Source organism: Cygnus olor, chromosome 25 (assembly GCF_009769625.2).
Source record: "Cygnus olor isolate bCygOlo1 chromosome 25, bCygOlo1.pri.v2, whole genome shotgun sequence".
NCBI classification, from domain to species: Eukaryota; Metazoa; Chordata; class Aves; order Anseriformes; family Anatidae; genus Cygnus; species Cygnus olor.
In genome coordinates, this window is record NC_049193.1 from 1781203 (window position 1) to 1801440 (window position 20238).

A 20238-nucleotide genomic window follows, 5' to 3' on the forward strand; every position below is an offset into this window, starting at 1 on the left:
GCTCTTGCTTCTTCCAGAATCACTTAACATCTCACTGTTACTGCTCATCGGAGCGCACAGCCGGCGCAGTCAGTGACATAAATCACTCCTGTATTTCCCACTCCGAGGGACCAGGGACCCCGCTGCCTCCATACTCCGAGCTCCTGCCAGCAAGAGGAGCCAGAAGGAAGCAGAGATGGAGCTCCTGCACCCACCAACACCAAGACACCGAGGCAGGGAGGCTGGCCAGGGTTTTTCTGTCTGATTAAAACCAAACTCGAGTAATGATATTACAATAACCAAATAGGAGGTGAGACTGCAAGAAGAAGATTATCTTTATTAGAGTAGATACAGCACTTCAGTACATGAAAAAACTGTTAGTAATTAAAAAGCTAACCCAGTTTGCAAACTAATCACCACCAATCTACTTAAACTTTGTGTGGTCAAGAATTTTCCATGCTTTAACATATTAATTTCCAGCAGTTCAGAGTGATTCCTCTGCATTTTAATTCCTTTTTTCTCATCTCGAAAATGACATTTGGAGGACTTCCAGTACTATTTTCCATCTGCCAACTTGTCTCTTTTGTCTGCAATAATGTGGAGAGAAAGAACAGCAATTACTTAACCAGAACACATAAGACCACTCTCTGCAATATTCACTGAGCTTAGTTTATGTCTCATCTGTCATTCCCTTCTCTCAGAAGTTTTATTCTTCATAGCATTGATTTGAATCATACATCACTTTTACAATACAGCTGACCTTTAAAAAGCAAGTCATGCTTGCATGTTGGTACAGTTCCCCTGAGCTGGGAAGCGGAAAGTTCTTGTATCCCTTCATCTGGGGGAATGATTACACATTTTGTGCTTTTCTTAGCCTTTATGGTAGCAAAGTCTGAGATTTTTTTTCTGATGTCTACCATCTTTGGATGACTAAAACCTAAATTCTATCCAGTCATCACTCATGACTGCCTAGATTTTTCCTGTGACACACATCAGTGCAACAGCCCTGTCTCTAAAACGGACACCACAACCATAATATATGTATTTCTTCCTATTAGAAAATAAAACTTCTTTGACTACTAAACATTTCCTGGAGGAGAAAGAATCCTTACCGGCAGTTCCAGAAAGGGAGCCAAACATCCTGTAGAACAAAGAGATAATAGTTGAAAGGAGAGGTAACGCATCAAATGCTGTGCGAGACAAGGCTGTATGAAAGCAAATTCTCTACAAGGCACATTTTGTATATAGTCAGAAAAAAAAAAAAAGGTGATAATCTCCTTGCTCTCCCTTTCAGCTCAAGAGAAGGAGTTGCTGTAGGAAGTAGTTTTTTTAAAAAATTATGGCAATGAGAAAAGACAATTATTGAAAGAAGTTGTAGAGGAAATCAAAGCCTTTCAACCCCTACCTCACTTTTTTGTTCCAGTCTATGAGCTATTTTCCTCCTTGAGGCCATATGTGAGATAACGGAGAATGTCCACTTAGGTGGCTGTCTGAAAAGAGCTAGTTTGTCTGCACTCACTTCTATTCAGAATATTTATTCCTGCACTGAGTCCCATGAGGTGAGAGCTATTTCACTGGTAACAGTTTATGGGAATTTGTTGTTAATGCAGGTATTCTATAAACCATTGCTAATTGCAGTTTCCTAAATGTCAAGCAGCTAATAATTGCTTACTGCTTTCACTGTTAGTGCCATTTAATCTTTTCTACTGCTTGTCAGTTTGCCTTTTGGTTTAGAAGCTCTTAGAGGCACCCACTTAATGTATGGAAATGTAACATTTCTAGCTTTACTGTGGCCCAGAAAAAAATCATTTGTTAAAAAGATTAGAATCCCAGGAGTGTTTGAAGTTGTGCTTACAGTGATGGTGTGGCACACGAGCACCATGGCATGGTGAAACTCCATGAGGCTAAGCGCAAAGGTTTCCTGCAGTGAGCAGAGTTACTTACTGGGACTCCTGGCCCTCCAGGAGCTGTCGGTAAGTAGCGATCTCCTGCTCCAGACGAGTCTTGATATCCATGAGCATCTTGTATTCGCTGTTCTGGCGCTCCATATCAGCTCGGAGGTCGGCCAGCTGGGCCTCGATGCTGCCAATCAGGTCCTGGATGTGCGCCAGCTGGGCACTGTAACGCCCTTCAGTGTCTGCCAAGGTGCTTTCCAGCGCGCCTTTCTGAGAGCAAACCACAAAAAGGTTGCTGCCAAGCGCAGGACTGCTTGCAGGAAGGGGAATAGGGGCATATGTCAGTGTGTTTGGGTTTACGCAGTGCAAATTTGAACGTACCATGCTGAGCTGGGACTGAAGTTCTATTTCCAGCCCCTGGAGGGTGCGTCGCAGGTCAGTGACTTCGGACTTGCTGCTCTGCAATTGTTCGGTGTTGACAGCTACTTCGCGGTTCAGCTCCTCAGTCTGAAACAGGGAAAGCACTGTGTGAGAACCGCGGGGCCTCTGGGTGGAGGTCATAAGGCTTTCACAGCAGTTTTCTGTAAGTTTTAATAATTATTTTGTTTCTTTCGTGGATTTTTTTTTATTAGTATTTATATAACACAGAGCTTTTTCTACCTTACTGTGGAACCAGGCCTCAGCATCCTTCCTGTTCTTCTCGGCCATGAGTTCATACTGGTCCCTCATATCAGCCAGGATCTTGGACAGGTCAATGCCTGGAGCAGAGTCCAGTTCGACGCTGACTTGGCCAGCCACTTGTCCTCCCAGGGCACTCATTTCCTAGGTTGCATAGCAGAGGAAGACAAAAGAGAGTACAATCATAACTGAAGACATGAACCTTCTGTCCTTTCTTCAAGGGCTAAGGTCTGACTGACTGCACTTCACTACTGGCAGGGGACATCTTTTGTTTCCCAGTCTACACAGAGGTCTTTTCTGCTCTAGTGGAGAACCTGAGGGACTCCACGCAGTGTTTTTCTAATAGCACTTCCAAACATGTGTCTTGGTGGTTGTTTTTGCCTTTACCTCCTCATGGTTCTTCTTTAGGTAGGCGAGCTCCTCCTTTAAGCTCTCAATCTGCAGCTCCAAGTCTGTCCTAGCCAGCGTGAGCTCGTCCAGGACTCTGCGCAGGCCGTTGATGTCAGCCTCCACGCTCATGCGAAGGGCTTGCTCTGTTTCAAACCTCGAAAAAGCGAAACAAAGCTATTCAGGCTAGCTGATTAAGGTACTATGAAACACATTGTTTGTTATAAATGTATCTGATAAAGGAACTATGATGTGACAAATGTTGTCCAGTGTTAAACTCCTCTCCACGTATTTTACATGTTATAAATTTTATTGTGGTATAGATGATGTTTTCTGCAGGTAGAACTGCAACGACAGGATCAAACTAATGTTAACACAGAGATTTTATACACGTTCCTTTGTTTTTTCACAGTCTTTTGTCTCAATAAAGATTTTTGCCTCCTCAAGAGACCCTTTTCCTTTCAGAAATGACTCACTTGGTCTTGAAGTCATCAGCAGCCAGTCTGGCATTGTCAATCTGCAAGACGATCTTCGAGTTGTCAATAGTGGCAGCAAGGATCTAGAAACAGTGAGAGTTCATTGCTGAGGCTGTTATTTTCCTTCCTTACACAGAAGATAAAATAGTTAAGATTGTATCTCACCTGTAGCTACACCAAATACAAGTGTATTTTATTTGGTCTCAGTAGGAAAGGATTAAAGATCTATAGCAAATACGCAGCACAGATTTATCACAGTACTTTTGCCATTATTGTCAGTTATGGATAGCTTCCCTTACTTTTGTCTGGCAATGAAGTGGCTTTATGCTGCAAGTCCCACAGTGAGACAAAACTATGTTGGCTCACCTTTGTGAGCCAGTCAGTAGGTGACTGAGGCAAGAAAACATTTCCTGGAGAGAAGCAAAGGGAGCAAAGTCTGCAGAGCCCTCTCGGCAGAACTTGTTCTCCTTACGCATTTTCTTAACAATTAAAAGGACTGATGATTTCAAAATAAATGATGTGTTTGTGTATCATAAACAATATAGGGTCATACTGCTTTTGGACAGCCTTTGAGCACATTTTCATTTCCTACAATACTCAGTTCAGTGTTTATTGATTCTTCTAATGCATTATAAAAGGCCATAAAGGAAATTTTGTTTACTTAGAAGCAATCCCTGTTAATTTTTAACTGGAAGGCATGTCTTTTTTTGCCTGCCACTTTCAAAACTCAAAAGGTCTTCTACAAAAACAACTGGAACAACATCTTACTTCCTCTAACCAAGGGGAATAAAAGACAGGTGGAAAAAGAATCCTAAAATGAGAAAATTATTTCCTAGTTCTGCCTTTTCTGGAGCTCAGCTTCTGAAATCAGTAAAGAATGTGAATGGGTTAAAGCACGGAGAAAGTAAAGTGTGTGAGAGCAGTCATGAACTCCAAGCTGAACTGTGAAAAGTAAACCTCAAGTTTTCTTTCATTTATTTGCATAGGTTAGTCAGCTGCCACCTGTGTTTTCTGGGGTGTGTATCATCGCCAAGTAACCTGTTATCAGCTACCCATGGGCTATTGGGGCAGTTTCGGCATTTATGTATGGGATTGATTACTTTATGTCTGCTGCTTCCATTTCCCATAAGCCAAATGTTTCAGCATTCTTATTTCAAGCTTAACTTGGTGAGAGATGCAATAAAAATATATTTAGGGGGATGTAAGTGTGAGCTACTACCTATACATTCACAAAATTGTACATAACCGATTTTTATTTTTACAGTAAAAGCAGTGTGTTTGTGACTGGCTGAGATATGCAGGTTGCTGTCATTGTTTAGCTTGCTTTATATATATATCAGAATTTGTAGGGTTGTACATACATTTACTGGCCATACATATGCATATGGCCAGCAGATATATATATATATGCTTTGTTAAAGTAAATATCAGAGAATGAAATAACGAGAAATCTCAGTCTGTCTGTTTTGTACATTCACTTAGCTAAGATTAAAAAAGGTAGGTAACTTCTTACTAAGCATTTTCTTTATCCACCCTAACCAATCATTACGTATACATTTCATCTTCCTCCTTTTTGTAACCTGCAGTGCCTTCTGGCTATTTTCCTAGTGAGGTTCTTCTCTTTTTTTTTATGCTTCCTTCGTAAGTGTTTGTGCAAATCTAAGGTGCTTTTTAGTCAATGTTAACACCTACCTTGTCTCGAAGGTCCTCAATAGTCTTGTGATAAGGGCTGTAGTCTCGAGCTGGGCTTGGTCCTTGTTTTTGGTACCAGTCTCGGATTTTAGTTTCAAGATCAGAGTTTGCTTCTTCCAGTGCCCGAACCTTCTCCAGGTAAGATGCGAGGCGGTCGTTCAGGTTTTGCATCGTTGTCTTTTCATTTCCTGAGAGGAGGCCATCACCGCTACCCAGACCACCCCCGTAACCACCACCAAAACCGCCACCAAAGCTGCTGCTAAAACCACTTCCATATCCACCACCCAGGCCGCTTCCTAGACCAGAAGAGACAAATCTAGCGGAAGACACTGACACACCCCTGCCACCAGATCCCCCGTGGATGCTTGGAGCCCTGAAGGAGCCTCCACCAAAACGGACGGAGCAGCCACCGGGTCCCCCTGCCACGGAAGAGGTGGTTTGCCTGAAGCTGTAACTCGCCATAGAGAGAAATGCCAAGGGCCTAAGGCAAGCTGCAGTTTGAGATCCTGAAGCAGGAATGTGTGCTCCTTTCCCCCACCCCACGTCTTTTATGCCTCCAACAATGGGAGTTGTCTCCAGAATGTGTTATCTGAGACCCGTGGAATTTATCGGCCTTAAACCCTCTGCCAACACAGCAATTCCTCTCATTGGTCAGTTGCTGGGAAGTGAGTGGTTCCGAAATACCTTCACACACAGGAGCCGATCCCCTCCCCTTGCCTCTTGCCTCTTGAAGAACAAGGTGGGATTCATAGGAGGTGTCGCCCTGCTGAGGGGAACGTTCATAAATCTCGTCCAAGTTAACCTGTATGGAAACAAAAGGGCTGGAAGGGCACAGCCCTGCTGCAGCCTGTGCTGCATCCACAGCGAAGTCACACCACGACTCGCTTCATATGATCTCAGGAAAGTGTTATAATACAAAGCGATTAAATAAATGCTTCGTAGACTGATAACAGAGCTTGAAAGGAGCCCAAATGACCAACAATTGTGTGGATCTAAGCAAAACAGGTTCCTACCTTTCTTTTTCCTCATTTCCCTTGGGAAAAATCCTTCTTTCAGAAGGAGAGATTTCTTCACCGTGAGGGTGGTTGAACTGGAAGGGCCTGCCTGGGGAGGCAGTTGAGGCCCCACTCCTGTCAGCGTCCCTGAGGGGTTGGGACAATGTCGTCACAACAGTGCTTTAACTTTTGGTCAGCCCTGAGGGGCTCAGGCAGCTGGACTAGATGATCCTTGAAGGTCCTTGCCACCTGAACTATGCTGCTCTGTTCTAAAATTGTAATTTGTTTGTTTGCTCTCGGTTCCTTTTGGAACAACAGTACAAGAGAGGATCTGACAGAGAATGTGCCTTGCGTGGAGGAGTCCGGTTTTGTACAGAGACAGGAATCCTCTTCAAGGAACTGTAGCTGTGTTTGCAGCACAGATGAGCATTGGACTTCCCTGAGTAGTACCTGGGGAGTCAGCAACAACAGAAACAAGGGCCTGGTTATACAGTCGGTCCTTGCGTTGCTACTGAGAGAGGGAAGTAAACAAAAAAAACATAATCACATAGTCTTCTGGGCTCTGAGATTAATGAAGATTTTCTCTCTCAAATGTTCAAGTCCTCTGTTATCCAGATGAATTTTCCTCTGTTATCCAGATGAATTTTCAAAAGCAGTGCTGCTTTCATTACTGCAAGCTCCTCCACGAGCATCCCTAACAGACGAGCAGGTGCTTCCATCTTTTCTTTCATTCTCTTTCTTTCCCTTGCCACCCCTCATTCCCTGCACAGCCCTGGGACTCCCCAGGAGATACAGCTGTAAAGAAGGACGGAGCAAGCTGGCCTACCAGCACTTGCAACAACCAGGCCAGGGCAGAAATTCGCCATCTACAAGTGCTTCCACTGAACCGAACATTTGGAGCGCAAGATGCAGGCTGTGTTGTTTGCATGAGAAATCCGTTTAATGCCAAGATAAGGAATTAAAGATAAGCCAAATGAAACGCATACTCGACACGAGGGCATGTCTATTCTTTATATACCCATAAAAATGCACTCACCACACAGTAGTGCTTTACCCACTTTGTCCAAAGAGAAATGTCAAACTGCAGGGCAAATACAGGGAGTGTTTAAGAATAAATACACAGACTGGAAGCTGGCCAAGGAACCTGTATCAACAGCCCCATTGATCCTTCCCGGAGGTTCTGTGCACAGCCAGTGTGTTGCAGCCTTCCCTGCACACTTCTAACCAACCAGCAATGGATGTACTGTACCTAGGCAATTAATTTTCAGTTTCTTACAAGTTCATTCCTTCTCCACTTCTAGTGCTTGGAAACTCCTAAACTATGTCTGTCCGTGAAATCAGAGTAAATTCTCAGAGTACTTATGATACAGATACACGTCCAGATTCTTTGAACCACAAATTTGTTTCATAGAGCTAATAATTATTTAAATATCAGTCAGTATGTATCTTCTTTCCTTACTTAGTGATGTACTAGAACATGTTTATATAGAGATGAAGAGCTGAGTCTATCATTGTCCTGAAAGCTATTAAAAATGCTTAGCTACCCTTTTAGATTTTCTAGAAGGAAGTTGCTTTTTAAACGAGAAATGTTGTGAATAGCAGAAATTGTTTAACATCCACTGGATTGCTAATGAATGTATTTGATGCCCTTATTCATTCTAAATACTGGAAAGAGATAGCTATGGGATGGAGAAGTATTTATTCCTTTTTCCTGCAGTTAGGCACTGGGTTCCTGTTGCCCCTCATGTACTCTGTTCATTGTGCCGTAACATAACCAACCCCTCGGTGGCCTCCCTTACAGCTTTTGGTGCTTCATAACTCGTCGTTTATGTAGACTGATTATGTCCTTTTTGCTCACACTTATATATCACTTTTCAGTTGTAATTGATAGGATTAATTTGCCAGTTAACTAGAATTTAGCCATTTTAGTCAAATGTACTTTATTGGCAAAGCGTGGTCTCCTGGGGGACTCCCACACTGTTGGTTTGCAGAGCCGTGTCCTATGGACATAATCCATATCCCCAAGTGAGAAGGAGTCACATCGCCTTGGGGTAGCTTAGACTCTCCTGTATCCGATTGTGAGGCTGTACCAGGAAGAGAAAATGTGCAGAGTCTCTCTCTTCCTCTACCCAACACACGCACCCTGTATTCCCTGCCTGGGGTTGTGCAGCCTCGGGGCATGCCAGCCAGTTCTTTGCTTTCTGTAGGGACTGCCGTGCTCACACAGCTCTCCAGCTTGCACTGTAAAACCTGCAGCTGTAACTAAGAGCTACGGAGGGCCGTTCCGCCTGCCAAGACGCACTGCTCGTCCCTTCTGTGGATCTGAATGTTCTCTTTGGCCCTGGGGAGGAAAAACCTGCCCAGCAGGCTCCAGGTCCTGTGTGTAGGTGAATGCATACTATCAGAAAGGTGGTGTCTGCACGCAGGCAAAAAGAAAGCTGTAGAAGAGTTACTTTATTGTTAAATGCTGAAGTCCATAGTTAGAGCATAAAGAGCGTAAGTCCATGGGCTTTTCTTCTCTGAGCAGAAATGAGAGAAGCTTAAAGGAAGCAAACAGCGGTGTGTTCTGCCTTGTGCCCTGCAGCACGCAGAGAGGAACGTCCTTCCCTCCGGGTACTTCTTTGTTACTCCCCAGACTCCCTTCTAAGGTCCTTGAAGCAGTGCATTTTGGGGTTTAGTGAAATAAAATGCATGTTTGTGGTGTTGCACAATGTTTTATGATCTAATTCATGAAAACTGGGGTCTGAGAGGACTCCACATTCTCTCAGAAACCCTTTGAGTAAAAGCAGCAATCATCGTGTATGAATGATACTATAAGAGCACTGATAAAGTGCTGCAAGCAGGTTAGGTTTGCTTCACCATACAGGGAAAAATTCCTGAAGAACGACTTGCAATTCTTCCTGGCAATTTCAAGGTACATCTGATAGTGTCAGAAGAGGGAAAGCTTGGGAGACACTGTCCAGTGGAGTGACTATTTCACCTTGTTCATACCTCCAAATGTGTGACAAGCTTCTAGACTGTAGCACAACAGTCCCTCATGCTGCATTTCTGGTAGAGCTGTGGTCTGAGTTTCCAGAAAAGTTTTTTAGCTTTGACTTTGCATCTCTTACCTTCATGGCTGCATGTGTTTGGTTTGGCTGGGACTCTCTTAAGATGATAACAGGTACTTAAAAGCTTGGAAAAGCCTTTAGTGTGGCAAAGCCTTAGCTCGGGAAAGAAGGTGCTTTTATCATTCTGCACAGGTCTTTTTTTCTCTCACTACAATAAGCTTAAATTATAGTAAACTGAACTTTGCCCTAAGGCAAAATAATGAATGGACAACAAAGGGAATTTCCTTTATCTGCAATTTGTCTGAGGGTGAGGGAGACACCCGTATTAAAGTCAAGCCATCCAGCAGACCCGTGGAAACAGTCCACACCCAAGCTCCTTGCTGAGACCTGGTTCTGCTTTGCCTTTATCTGCTCTGCTTCCCTCGCCACTACTGCCTTATAGAATGGTAAATATTTGTCAGGACATTTTAATGAGTTTTGTTGTAAACCATTTTTATTGCTCTTGCGTAACACTGGCATATATTTCTCTCTTACATGCTGCTAAATTTGCTTCCAGTGAAGTTCTTGAACTGCTAACACAATTACCATTAATGAACTCCGTGAACATTTTAACCTTCTTGACTTTTCTGTATGCACATTTTCAATCCTCATTTTTTCTCTTGATTATCAGAACTTTGGCTGCCCCACCCTACAGTTGTGTCGTGTATGCTTTTAAGATCGTATCTTTGTATGTTCTTCTCTCCTGTTAAAGATCATAGGCATGAAACATTTGAATCTTGAAACATTAATTCAAACACAAAACTTTTTTCTATTTTTTCTTTAAACTTCCTTGTGGGAAGAACCAAGGATAACAAGAACTGATCTGCGGCTGGTACTGAAATGACTGTGTTGATTGTCTGCCCAAGATACAATTCTTAGCTTTCTTGCTTTCATATCCCCTAATTAATCATTTTTATGTGTTTTTTTTTTTCAAATCCTCACAAAGCTTGCCTTGCCAAATATTCTCTGTATGTGCCAAGAGATTCAAAGACAAGAATGTTTACGTGCTGAAAAGGCAGGTCCCAGCACATGCACACACAGCTGTTAACTGTTTTAAAAGAGGGTGGGTAAGAGCAGAGAGCAATACTGTTAACTTTCTCAAAATTGCTATTTTTGCAGAGTAGAAGGAATGTGACTTGGTGAAGAGAAATGCACACAGTGCCCCAATTTCTGTATTGAGAGAAATGAGAAATGAGGTGGTTTAAGGCTTCACCTTTGAAAGGAATTATGAGCGTAACATGCAGCAGGACAACTCACTTTTATCCCGGGGTCTAGTTCTCTATAGCAGAAACAGAATTATTTGAGCTGAACTTGAGAGATTTGGACTCCTGTTCAGCTACAGGCTTCTTTTGTGATATTGGAACATATCTTTTCATCTCTCAATGTTCCTCATTTTTATAATATTATATTATATTTATAATATTATAAATAGATTATTGTGAGGAAAATGCATGAAAGATCATGACAAACTCAAATACTTAAAAATGGAACTTGGAAAATACTTGAAACTGGATATGCTACATACTTTGAAACACCTCAATATTGTCAGTTTCCCTGTTAGCATAAATAACTTTATAAATCTGGAATTGACTTCTCTGTCAAACCAGAACTATAATGATAATGCACATCATCAGGGAGTAAAGTTTTCCCGAGGCAAGAAAATAAAATGGATTTTCTTATAGCGTGATTAAAGATGGTGTGGAAAGATAGGGTCAGCTAGGACACCCAGCCCTGATGAGTGAAAGACAAGTCACTGGATGTATTTTTACACTTCCCTTAACCTGTTATCTGCTTGGTAAATCTCAGCAAGTTACCATGGGGCTGGAAACCATTATGAAGAGTCCAGCTTCTAACTGATGAGAGGAGGTGTTCCAAAAGTCAGGTTTCTGCAGGCAGCAATAGGCAATTTATTTAGAGCCCACTGCCAAAACCGAATAGACTAAACCTGTCCCAGGCTTCAGAGGAACCAAGTACATGTTGAGTGCTTGCCATGTCAGCTGCAGTTCTGCAATGATTCATGTTAAAAGAGCCCTAGAGCTCTTCAGAGGGCTGTTTCCCACAGGCCACATGGAAAATTCCTACTTAAAAAAATCCAGTTCTGGTAGAAATACAGAGAAAGAAGCAAGTGGGTGTCATAGAAGAAAGTGTCATGAGCTGTTTTATTCCCTTCATGTCTATGAAACGTTTGGAGAACATACTTATGTATATTTACATTTATCTGTTTATATATTTAAATCACAGAATCACGTCTACATTTATATTTAAACATTATTCTTTCTGTTGCTAGTTTTATAAGTATATATTCTGATCACAGTGACAAGCCACGGCTTCCAGCCAGGGTAGAGATTTTGCAGTGGGAGCATTAAATGCGCGTTCTGGATCAAATGAGAAAACAAGGAGCTCTCCTAGTGCCCTGCTGAGGGACACATTGCCAGGATTTGGCCTTTCCTGATCTTACAGGTGGCTTCATGCTGCTTCTTGCTTGAGATGAATTTTCAGAGCCTCGCCATCTTTGTTTGGTTTGGCAAGAGAACTGCCAATCCTGCAGCCCTGGGCCTGAGGAGCTGCTGCTGGGGCAGCGGTGTTCGAGCATCCCGCACACCTCATCAGGAGGCAGAGGGCATGGCGAGTCGCTGCCACGCCTGGCTCCGTGTTCAAAAAGAAGTAGTTTATGGGCAAATTTCACAGAATTCCTGTGTATCAGTTTACCTTCCGGGGCAGTCTTGGTTGTTAACTAACTGAAAACCAGGGTTTTCCACCAGGCTGACACTCATGTTCTGCTTTAAATTCCCTTGTTTGACCACTGAGGTCGGCGTGGGCTGTCTGGGTGTTTTGGGCAGCCCGCTACCACCAAACGAAGCTGAAGGAGATACTTGCTGGTTCCTTTGCACTCCTGCCTAATGGGTTCAATAAGTAATAAAAACAGTATGATTCAGGTGACATGGTTACTAATAGCATTTTCAACAGAAAGGAGCTTTCCGCATTTATTTAAAATGTTCATGTGCATGTAATCGCAGTGACCCTTTGGTACGACCATCATTTTTGACAGTCCAGCTGGCGTCAGGCTGCGGGGAAGAACTGAACTAAGATTAGAAATGCGGTAAGGAAAGGTGGATGAATAGGGCTCTAAGTGCCTTTGATCCACAGTCGCACTCCTGCTGCCAGGGCTGTTTAAGCCCAGGAGTGCATGCCAGCAGAAAGGTGTTCCCTGCAGCCAGTCTTTGCAGTGCACATCTGAGCGTGGGTTCCTAAATAGTGGGTTGTTAGCAGTAATTGCAGTGCGCATAAACTGCTCTTTAGGCAGTGCTAAACAAGTTGCGAAAGGCAGCTCCAGCACACCCGAAATTGGAAATGGGACATTTACTGCATCAGCCGCGGGAGCATTTGCCCTTCGGGTCTGCTGTAGTGTGAGAACACTTCAAGCACTTGGGAAGTTTCTTGGCATTTCTCCTCCTGAATGTTATGTGTTACGTGAAACTTGATAGCAATATGTTACCTGCAGCACAGAAAAATGCATTTTCCTGCAAGAACTTCTGCGTTTGCTTAGCTTGCCTGCTATTTTTCATGATTATGATAGGCTGGCAAATGTGAGAAGTGTCACAGAAGTGGCTTTTTCAGCTCATTTCCATCCATCTGTTTTTTATCAGAGGCAGAGTAAATGACAGATTTTCTGTGTTAATTACTTGAGGCCGGGGTAGGGGCCGAGAAGGAAGTTCCCCTGGCCAAAGGCTGCCAGCAGCGGCTCAGTGATACCATTTCCTTGCAGCCAAGCGTGCCAAAGCTGCAAGACTTGGAAGCAGCGGGCGGCTGTGCCTGCCCGTACCTGACTGCTGCCTTTGCGAATAGCAGCTGGAGTGGCGGCACTGGGTGATCGTCCTGATCCTGCATGAAGCACCCCCGAGGATTCGGTTCGCTAGGTGCTGCTTCTTGCTCTGGGCTCTTCTCTATCAGTTATTTTCCGCTCTCATCTTCCCCCGACTTCCTGAAAATGCTATATTATGCAGGCGGAGATGATTAATTTCCAGAATTAAGAAACCTGAACACACCCAAAGATTATGATGCTGACTATCGTTCCCTACCTTTGTGAGTAGTAACAGTACAAAGTGTCAGTACCTCTCCAGTCCCCCCTACCGGCCTGCCTTTTAAACACACCACCACTTGCTGGAGCCTCCTTTTTCGTAGGTTCTTCTCCTCCCTTGGTAGGACCGGGCTCCCCGGCTGTGGCTGGCAGCCACCGCTGCTGCTAAAGGAGCTGAACACAGAGACAGAACAGCTTGCGTGCTAATTAAATGCATGCAGGAGCAATCCAGGAGGTCTTGACTTAATCTGAACTTGCTGATTTCCTATGGAATTACCTCAAAGCTTTCAGACAGAGTTACACGAAGCAGATAGTTCCTCTCCCCAGCCCTTCATAATGAATGATTTTCTAACCTTTTTACTGTCTGTTTTGGTTAAACACCCATCTGGTATCACAATGTTAACCTCGTGAAAAATGTATCCATTTTATTACTTTTTTTTTTCCTTAAAAATGTCAGTTTTCCTAAAAAAAAATTGAAAAAAAATTTCTTCCGTTGTTTTTGGGCAGCACAGTTTCTTAATTGAAAAAGTAACCATGAAACCCATTTGAAGGAGCATCTTCATAGTCTTGATTCAATAATTTGATTTCTCAGGAGGTAAGATCCCTAAATAGGGAGCGGGGCTGCCATGAGACAAAGGAGCAGGAACCAGTATTTTATAACACCCCCCCCATGTGTTTCCTCTGCAGGTGTGTCGGTAGCTTTGTCAGTGTGGGAAGGGAAGGAAACGAACTGGACTGGAAAACAGTGTCAGGTTTGAATGCAGGCTGTTGTAGGGATTTTGTTTTCCAGTAAGGTTATTGTCAAAGTTTTACGCTGTTCCTTCAGTGGCCTAAGACCTTCCCAGGTCTGAGCCTTGAATTTAAGTTTGAGGCTGTATGGAGGTGTTTCTGTTGCAAAATCCTGTTGCATGTTTTCTGAATTTGCCACTAGAGGATGCTGTGGGAACTGACACTGTGGGAACTGAGATGCTGCAATGTCAGCTCTGGAAAAGGTGAAACCATCAGACTGTGGTTATCCAAAGGACCCAAACTGTGCTGCCGTACAAAAAATCAGCGTTCCCTTGCATGGCATCTGCAAACGTAGGCTGTGCTTCGCTGATTTCAGCCCCCATCATGTCTCGATGGGCTCTATGGTTACGATGGGCATGCCCCAGTGGGAGTAGGAGACTCTGTAACGTTCCTGGCAGCCAGCCTAGACAGCAATCGTCTCCTTTTCAGGCTCAGAAACATTCTTTCTAGTAAAGCTGTGGTCAAATGAGGTATTTCATCCCAAAGTCCATTATAGCTGAGTAACGCTGAGTTTTAGACCTTGCTCTGAAGTAGTCAGCTCCAGTTGGTACGAGAAGTGGAATGAGTGTAAGACAGAGCATGAATCTGTTAGCTTGTACAGCAGCCTGAGAGTCATGTAGTGACTCAAGAGAGAGGTATTTTTGCCAATCCCCTTTGTTTTGTAAGGAAAGGTTTCCCCTGACTCACCTTTTTATTTTCTTTCCACTGTGCTATGGATTCTGCATGGATTGTAATGAGTGGAGAGTTGGATGCCTTTTTGAGTAATCCAGTGTTACCTGAAAAGATGATATTTAACTGGCCTGAGTCTGTTTGCAAACCAAAGTACAAAGCTATTTGACAGAATAAAAAATGCTGGTGATTTCTGTGGTGTTCAGGGAACAATGAAGGCTTGTGAGACCCACCCTATTTGTTACAGGGCGGCCCTTGAATCACTCACCTGTTATGTGGCAGACCCTGTTCAGCTGCTTTCTCAGCCCTCTGCAAATGAAAGACTGAAACATAGGTTTGTAAGTCTTAAATGAGTCAGTTCACCAGTCTTTCTTCTGTCTAGCTCAAATAATTCAAGTGTGTTACATGAAGTGGAGCAGTTTTAGTAAAAAATATGAGTACAGAGTACTGTACAGCCATGGAGCTGGGGATACGCTCATGCGAGAGAAAAGAACCCACCTCATGTCCTTTGTTTTGAACCATCAGATAAAAGACAAGAGCCCAGATCTTCCAACATATCAGGGGGAATAATCCTAACAGCTGAACTTTGTGTCACAAGGAGAAGTTCTTTGCGTACTTGTCCCTGCCTGATCTAATCATTGCTTTTATTGAACAAGACTAGTTAGAGCCCTCCCCTAAAAGCTGGGAGAGAAAGGTGCCTGAATGTGATTGATGTCTTGTTCAGTCACCCAGAGACAAATGTTTTCGATTTACTAAATTTTTCCTGAAATTGTGGTTTTAATTAATCCTGATAGTTTCTGTCAAGCTACAGAAAAAGCAATCAACCAACCACTTGCACACACATCCTTTGCAACGTGCACTGCGAAAAAAGGTTTCACCCACCCTTTTTGTTGCCCGTAGGTGTCACTCTTGAGTTTAATCTGAATCTGGACAGGAATTCCTTCTTGTCTAATAGTTTATCCAGACATTGTCTGATTAAATTGGATATGCAGTTTTCTTTGGGGCCATATTACATAATATAACCAACTTTAATTTTTCTGTGAATGTATATCTCATTTGTCCCACCTACGTTAGAGGATTTATGCAGCATTAATATGCCAAATAACTCGTTGGACACACAGGTTTCTTTGCATTGCAGAAAAGTAAAGTTTTATTAGAGGCACTGTTACCAGCAGAAAGTAGATGCCAATGGCACTGCAGATTACTGTACAAAGATTACAGTGACTGCATTATGAAAAACAATACAAAAGGAAGAAGTAGATAATTTTAGGAGAGTCCCGGCAGTGATTCCTTTTGACTTCGTGAATGATGTTTGTAGATCAGTCTGTGCACTGGGTAGGCACACGGTGCACGTGCTGTGTATTAGCACTTTGTACCCGGGACTGTTCAGGTGGAAGTAGGAAGATCAGAGAAGACCAGAGCATTGGTGGTGTCTTAACACACTCTTGATTGTCCTGTGGGAAGAAAGAAGAAATGATTACTCTGTTTGAGGGGGAAATCAAGAATCTCCTGCAGCACTGATATTTCAGATTTATCCAGTATTTAAATGTCCATCCACTTAGCAAGAGCATGGGCAAGAAGCTTAGCCTGTTTCTGTAACTGAAGCTAAGACACCCTGAAATTAAGAGATTTGATTGCGAATCATTTAATCCTTGTTATAAGTGCAAAAGTGGAAGCCATACCACAAGGGTTAATATTAACAGGCAAGCAGAGGTGAAGTACAAAACATGAAAGCCGTGGGGCCGGGATAAATTAAGATCCTCTTTGGAAGCTGTTTCTTACCTGACTTCTCAACAGATTGTCCGTGAGAGTAGGAAGTGGAAGAATAGGAGTGGGAGGTTCTTCCTCCTTGGAGAGCGCCTTGGGGAGCTCCTTGAGGCATTCTGTGCAACGAGAGGAGTTTTGATGAAGGGAATGATAAATGTAGTCGTAAGCAGACAGAGACGTACTGTGCAATCCGTGTAACAGCTGGACTTTCCCTGTACCTTACAAATATTTCTTTATATCTTTTTATTTTACCCCCTTCCAGCTATATACTGTGAGAAGCTGTAGAAGCAGAAATAACAAAAGGCTGTAGAAGCATAGTTCTTCTACTCTTTCAGTCCAAAATACTGGCTCCTATGCTGACTGAAGGCAGTACGTGAGTTTGGCTTTGGATGGTGATTTCTCCCATGGAATTCACTCTGAGCAAACAGGCCAGGAGGGACTGGATAACTGAAAGCACATCAGTGGGTATATAGGTATATATCAGTGGGTATATATGCCCCATTTCCTCTGTGTTTGATTATTAAGATTGCAATACACACGTTTCAATGCAGATACTGTGAAAAAATGTTAGATTTAGAATACAGTCAGGGACTGCTTAAAACATTGTGCTCTGTCCTCTGCAAGTTTCACCAGACAAAAGACTGTGATGGAATTTATGCCTTATTTACAACCAGGATACCTACACAAGGTCTTGCTGTCCCTCCTGCAGCAGTGCGCGGTACTGAGCGATCTCCTGTTCCAGGCGGGTCTTGATGCCCAGCAGCATCTTGTACTCCTGGTTCTGGCTCTCCATCTCGCAGCGGATGCTGGCCAGCTCCTCCTCTACGGAGTTAATCTGCCCTTGGATTTGTTGCAGCAGGCAGCCGTAGCGAGATTCGGTTTCTGCCAAGGAGTTCTCCAGCGAGTTTTTCTAGAAGAGGAGAGGCAGGAGGGTAGCACCAGAGCTCTACGTCCCCTTCCCCTGCTGGACGAGGGAGCTTCCCGTCGCGAGGAGGAGAGAGCCCGAGCAGCCCTGCCCCAGTACCGTGCTGAGCTGCGCCTGCAGTTCGATCTCCAGGTTCTGCATTTCGCGTCTCAGTTCCGTGAGCTGGTGGCTGCTTGTCTGGATGTCCTGGCTGCTAGAAGTGACCTGCCGGTTGACTTCTTCGATCTGCAGGAGCAAAGCACGAAGCACAATGGGAGTGAGAAAATCCCCTTGTGGAGCAGGGTGGCCGGCTGAGGGTCAGGTAGGCAGCGAGCCTCTCCCTTCGCTTGGCCCCTCATGGAGGACAGCCTGGTCTTTGCTCCACAGCCCCTGGCTTTCCACCCATCCTTGTCCCTCAGACCTGGCCTGCTGCCCTCCCCACTGCAGCCTTTTCCTTTGTGTCCCCCCCTTGCTGTGCGAGGAAGATGATGGCAGCCTTCACTTTGGCATTGCTCCTTACCTTGACTTCATACCACTGCTCAACCTCTCTGCGGTTCTTCTCAATGATCTGCTCGTACTCGCATCTCAGGTCGTTTAGTATCTTTGTCAAGTCTTCACCAGGAGCAGCATTGACCTCCACGCTCACGTCGCCACCAGTCTGAGACTGCAGCTGTCTCAGTTCCTGCAGGGAGTTGGAGAGAAACAAGCAGCACCGGTCATTTCTTCTGGGGACAGCAGGTGAAGCAGTATTGAGATGCCCATGGTGATATTTTAAACATGGAGCAATACTGAAATAAAATTTAAGCTGAAATATAGCATGGATGTTACTGGGTTGAAAATGCACTGACGCTGAGAGGTATTATTAAACAAAACAGTCCTATCAACTTTTTTTTCTTTTCATCTCCAGTGTGTGACCCAATATGGCTGATTAATATTTTGGATATCATAGCCATAAAGGTTTTATTTTCAGATTAAACTTACTTATTGTGGCTGCAATTCAGTTCACACTGGTGTGTATTATAGCCAGTCCAAACATGTGCTACCCAAGAAAATTTGTGTCTGAAATACATAGTGTTTGATCATGAGTATTGTGTAAAGAACTAGTTTGTACCTCTTCGTGGTTCCTCTTAATAGCAATCAGCTCCTCCTTCAGGGACTCAAGCTCGGATTCCAGTGAAGACCGAGTGTGGGTCAGTTCATCCAGAAGATTTCTCAAGCCGTTAACATCAGCCTCCACAGTTTGACGGATGACCAGCTCATTCTCATACCTTTTACCACAGAAGAGAGAAGCATTACACATGCATTTCATTACAACCTGTTGGCTTGTCCCTTCCACTTGGGACAGGGCATCATCTCCTGAATTCCTGAATCTCATAAAATTCAAAACAGAGAAGACATGCAGGGTTCCCAGAGAGATACTCACTTCATTCGGAAGTCATCAGCAGTCATCTTGCTGTTATCAATGTCCAGGAGCATCTTGTTGTTGTCCACAGTGGCAGAAATGATCTGCAAAAGAGGAAGTTGGAGAGGAGTCTGAGTTCAGGACATCCAGGAGAAGAAGAAAGGAGACCCAAAGCTTTGAGAGGGCTTTGTTGTGGATTTCAGACTCATTTCCCACAAAGATGCAAGGATCATATGAGAGGGTTAGCTACAAATTTACTTGTCAAGGTAACTCAGGCTGCAACAGAGTGACCTCCAAAATCCCTATTCTTTTCTTCTGTTTCTCAAATAGTTCTCCACATCTCCTAGGGAATGTGTTCATCCCTTCTCCTGCAAAGTGCTCCTTCTCAGTCTGTTTACTATAATTTCTTGGTACTGATGTAAGATAGCTGTAAGGGAAGGCCTTGGTCCTTCCAGGTGGTTTATGTAGGAGTGTGTAAAACCAGAGAGAATTCAGATCTTGCAGTCCTTGCAAGATCTTTGTGCTTTGGCTTCGCACTGCATCCAGCTGAATGGGATGGGAGTGGTGGGGAAAGAAAGACTGGAAACCCCCCTGGAGCCACCAGGACAGCGCGGGGTTTGAGCTGTGTGCGCCAGCAGGTTTGGGCTGTGCCCCCCGAGCCCAGCTGTGTCCTTATGCGTCAGCGAGGGCTTTGCTTGCCCGGGAGCTGGGCAGCAGGCTCAGCTCTGCAGGCTTTTGTCTGGTGGGCAGCATCAGGCTGCCCCCGAGCTCCCTGCCAGCCCCCAGGAGCCCAGGGCAGGAGCAAGTCCTCACGCCAGGGCGTTAGTGCGGGCCGGAGCCACGTGCGTTGGTCTGTCCTACCTGGTTCTGGAGCTGCTCGATGGTCTGGTAGTAGGAGCTGTAGTCCTTTGAGGCGGTGGGAGCTTGCTTCCTGTACCACTCGCGGATGTGGTGCTCGAGCTGAGCATTTTCTTCCTCCAGCCTCCGCACCTTGTCCAGGTAGGAAGCCAGGCGGTCGTTGAGGTTCTGCATGGTGACCTTCTCGTTGCCGCTCAGCAGGGCGTCTCCCCCCATCCCAAAGCTTCCTGCAAACCCGCCACCGAAGCCTCCTCCCATCCCGGCACCGAAGCCTCCTCCCAGGCCCCCAGCGAAGCCCCCAGCGAGGCTGCCAGCGCTCATGCCCCCCCCGTAGCCGATGCTGCACGCTCCCCCCGCAGAGCTCCCCCCGCCTATCACGGAGGAGGCATATCGCCTGCAGGAGACGGAGGAGCTCCGGCCAGCGCCGCCGCCACCACAGATGCCTCCCGCTCCTCCGCTCCTGTAGGAGGTACTCGATGTTCTCTTGATGCTGCAGCTCATGGTGGAATCTATCAGATGTTCAGCCCCGAATGCAAAGCCCCTGCACAGCTGGATAGAGAAAATCAGAGTGCAGCCTTCT

The 20238-nt window shown here is 44.6% G+C and overlaps 2 protein-coding genes across 2 annotated transcripts; both read right to left on the bottom strand.

Annotated features, from left to right (window-relative positions):
* Positions 1–296: 296 nt before the first annotated feature.
* LOC121059711 (keratin, type I cytoskeletal 19) lies at positions 297–5676 on the bottom strand. The gene is made up of 8 exons (XM_040536845.1): positions 5108–5676; positions 3416–3498; positions 2940–3096; positions 2535–2696; positions 2256–2381; positions 1924–2144; positions 1092–1120; positions 297–566 (listed from the first exon to the last, which is right to left on the bottom strand). The coding sequence occupies exons 1-8, from the start codon at positions 5567–5569 to the stop codon at positions 535–537; spliced, it is 1272 nt and encodes a 423-aa protein (XP_040392779.1). The 5' UTR covers positions 5570–5676; the 3' UTR covers positions 297–534.
* A 10177-nt stretch (positions 5677–15853) lies between these two features.
* LOC121059697 (keratin, type I cytoskeletal 16-like) lies at positions 15854–20238 on the bottom strand. Its single transcript, XM_040536818.1, has 8 exons — positions 19662–20238; positions 18822–18904; positions 18510–18666; positions 17919–18080; positions 17519–17644; positions 17178–17404; positions 16510–16610; positions 15854–16181 (listed from the first exon to the last, which is right to left on the bottom strand). Exons 1-8 carry the CDS (start codon positions 20157–20159, stop codon positions 16162–16164), a joined length of 1374 nt encoding a protein of 457 aa, XP_040392752.1. The 5' UTR covers positions 20160–20238; the 3' UTR covers positions 15854–16161.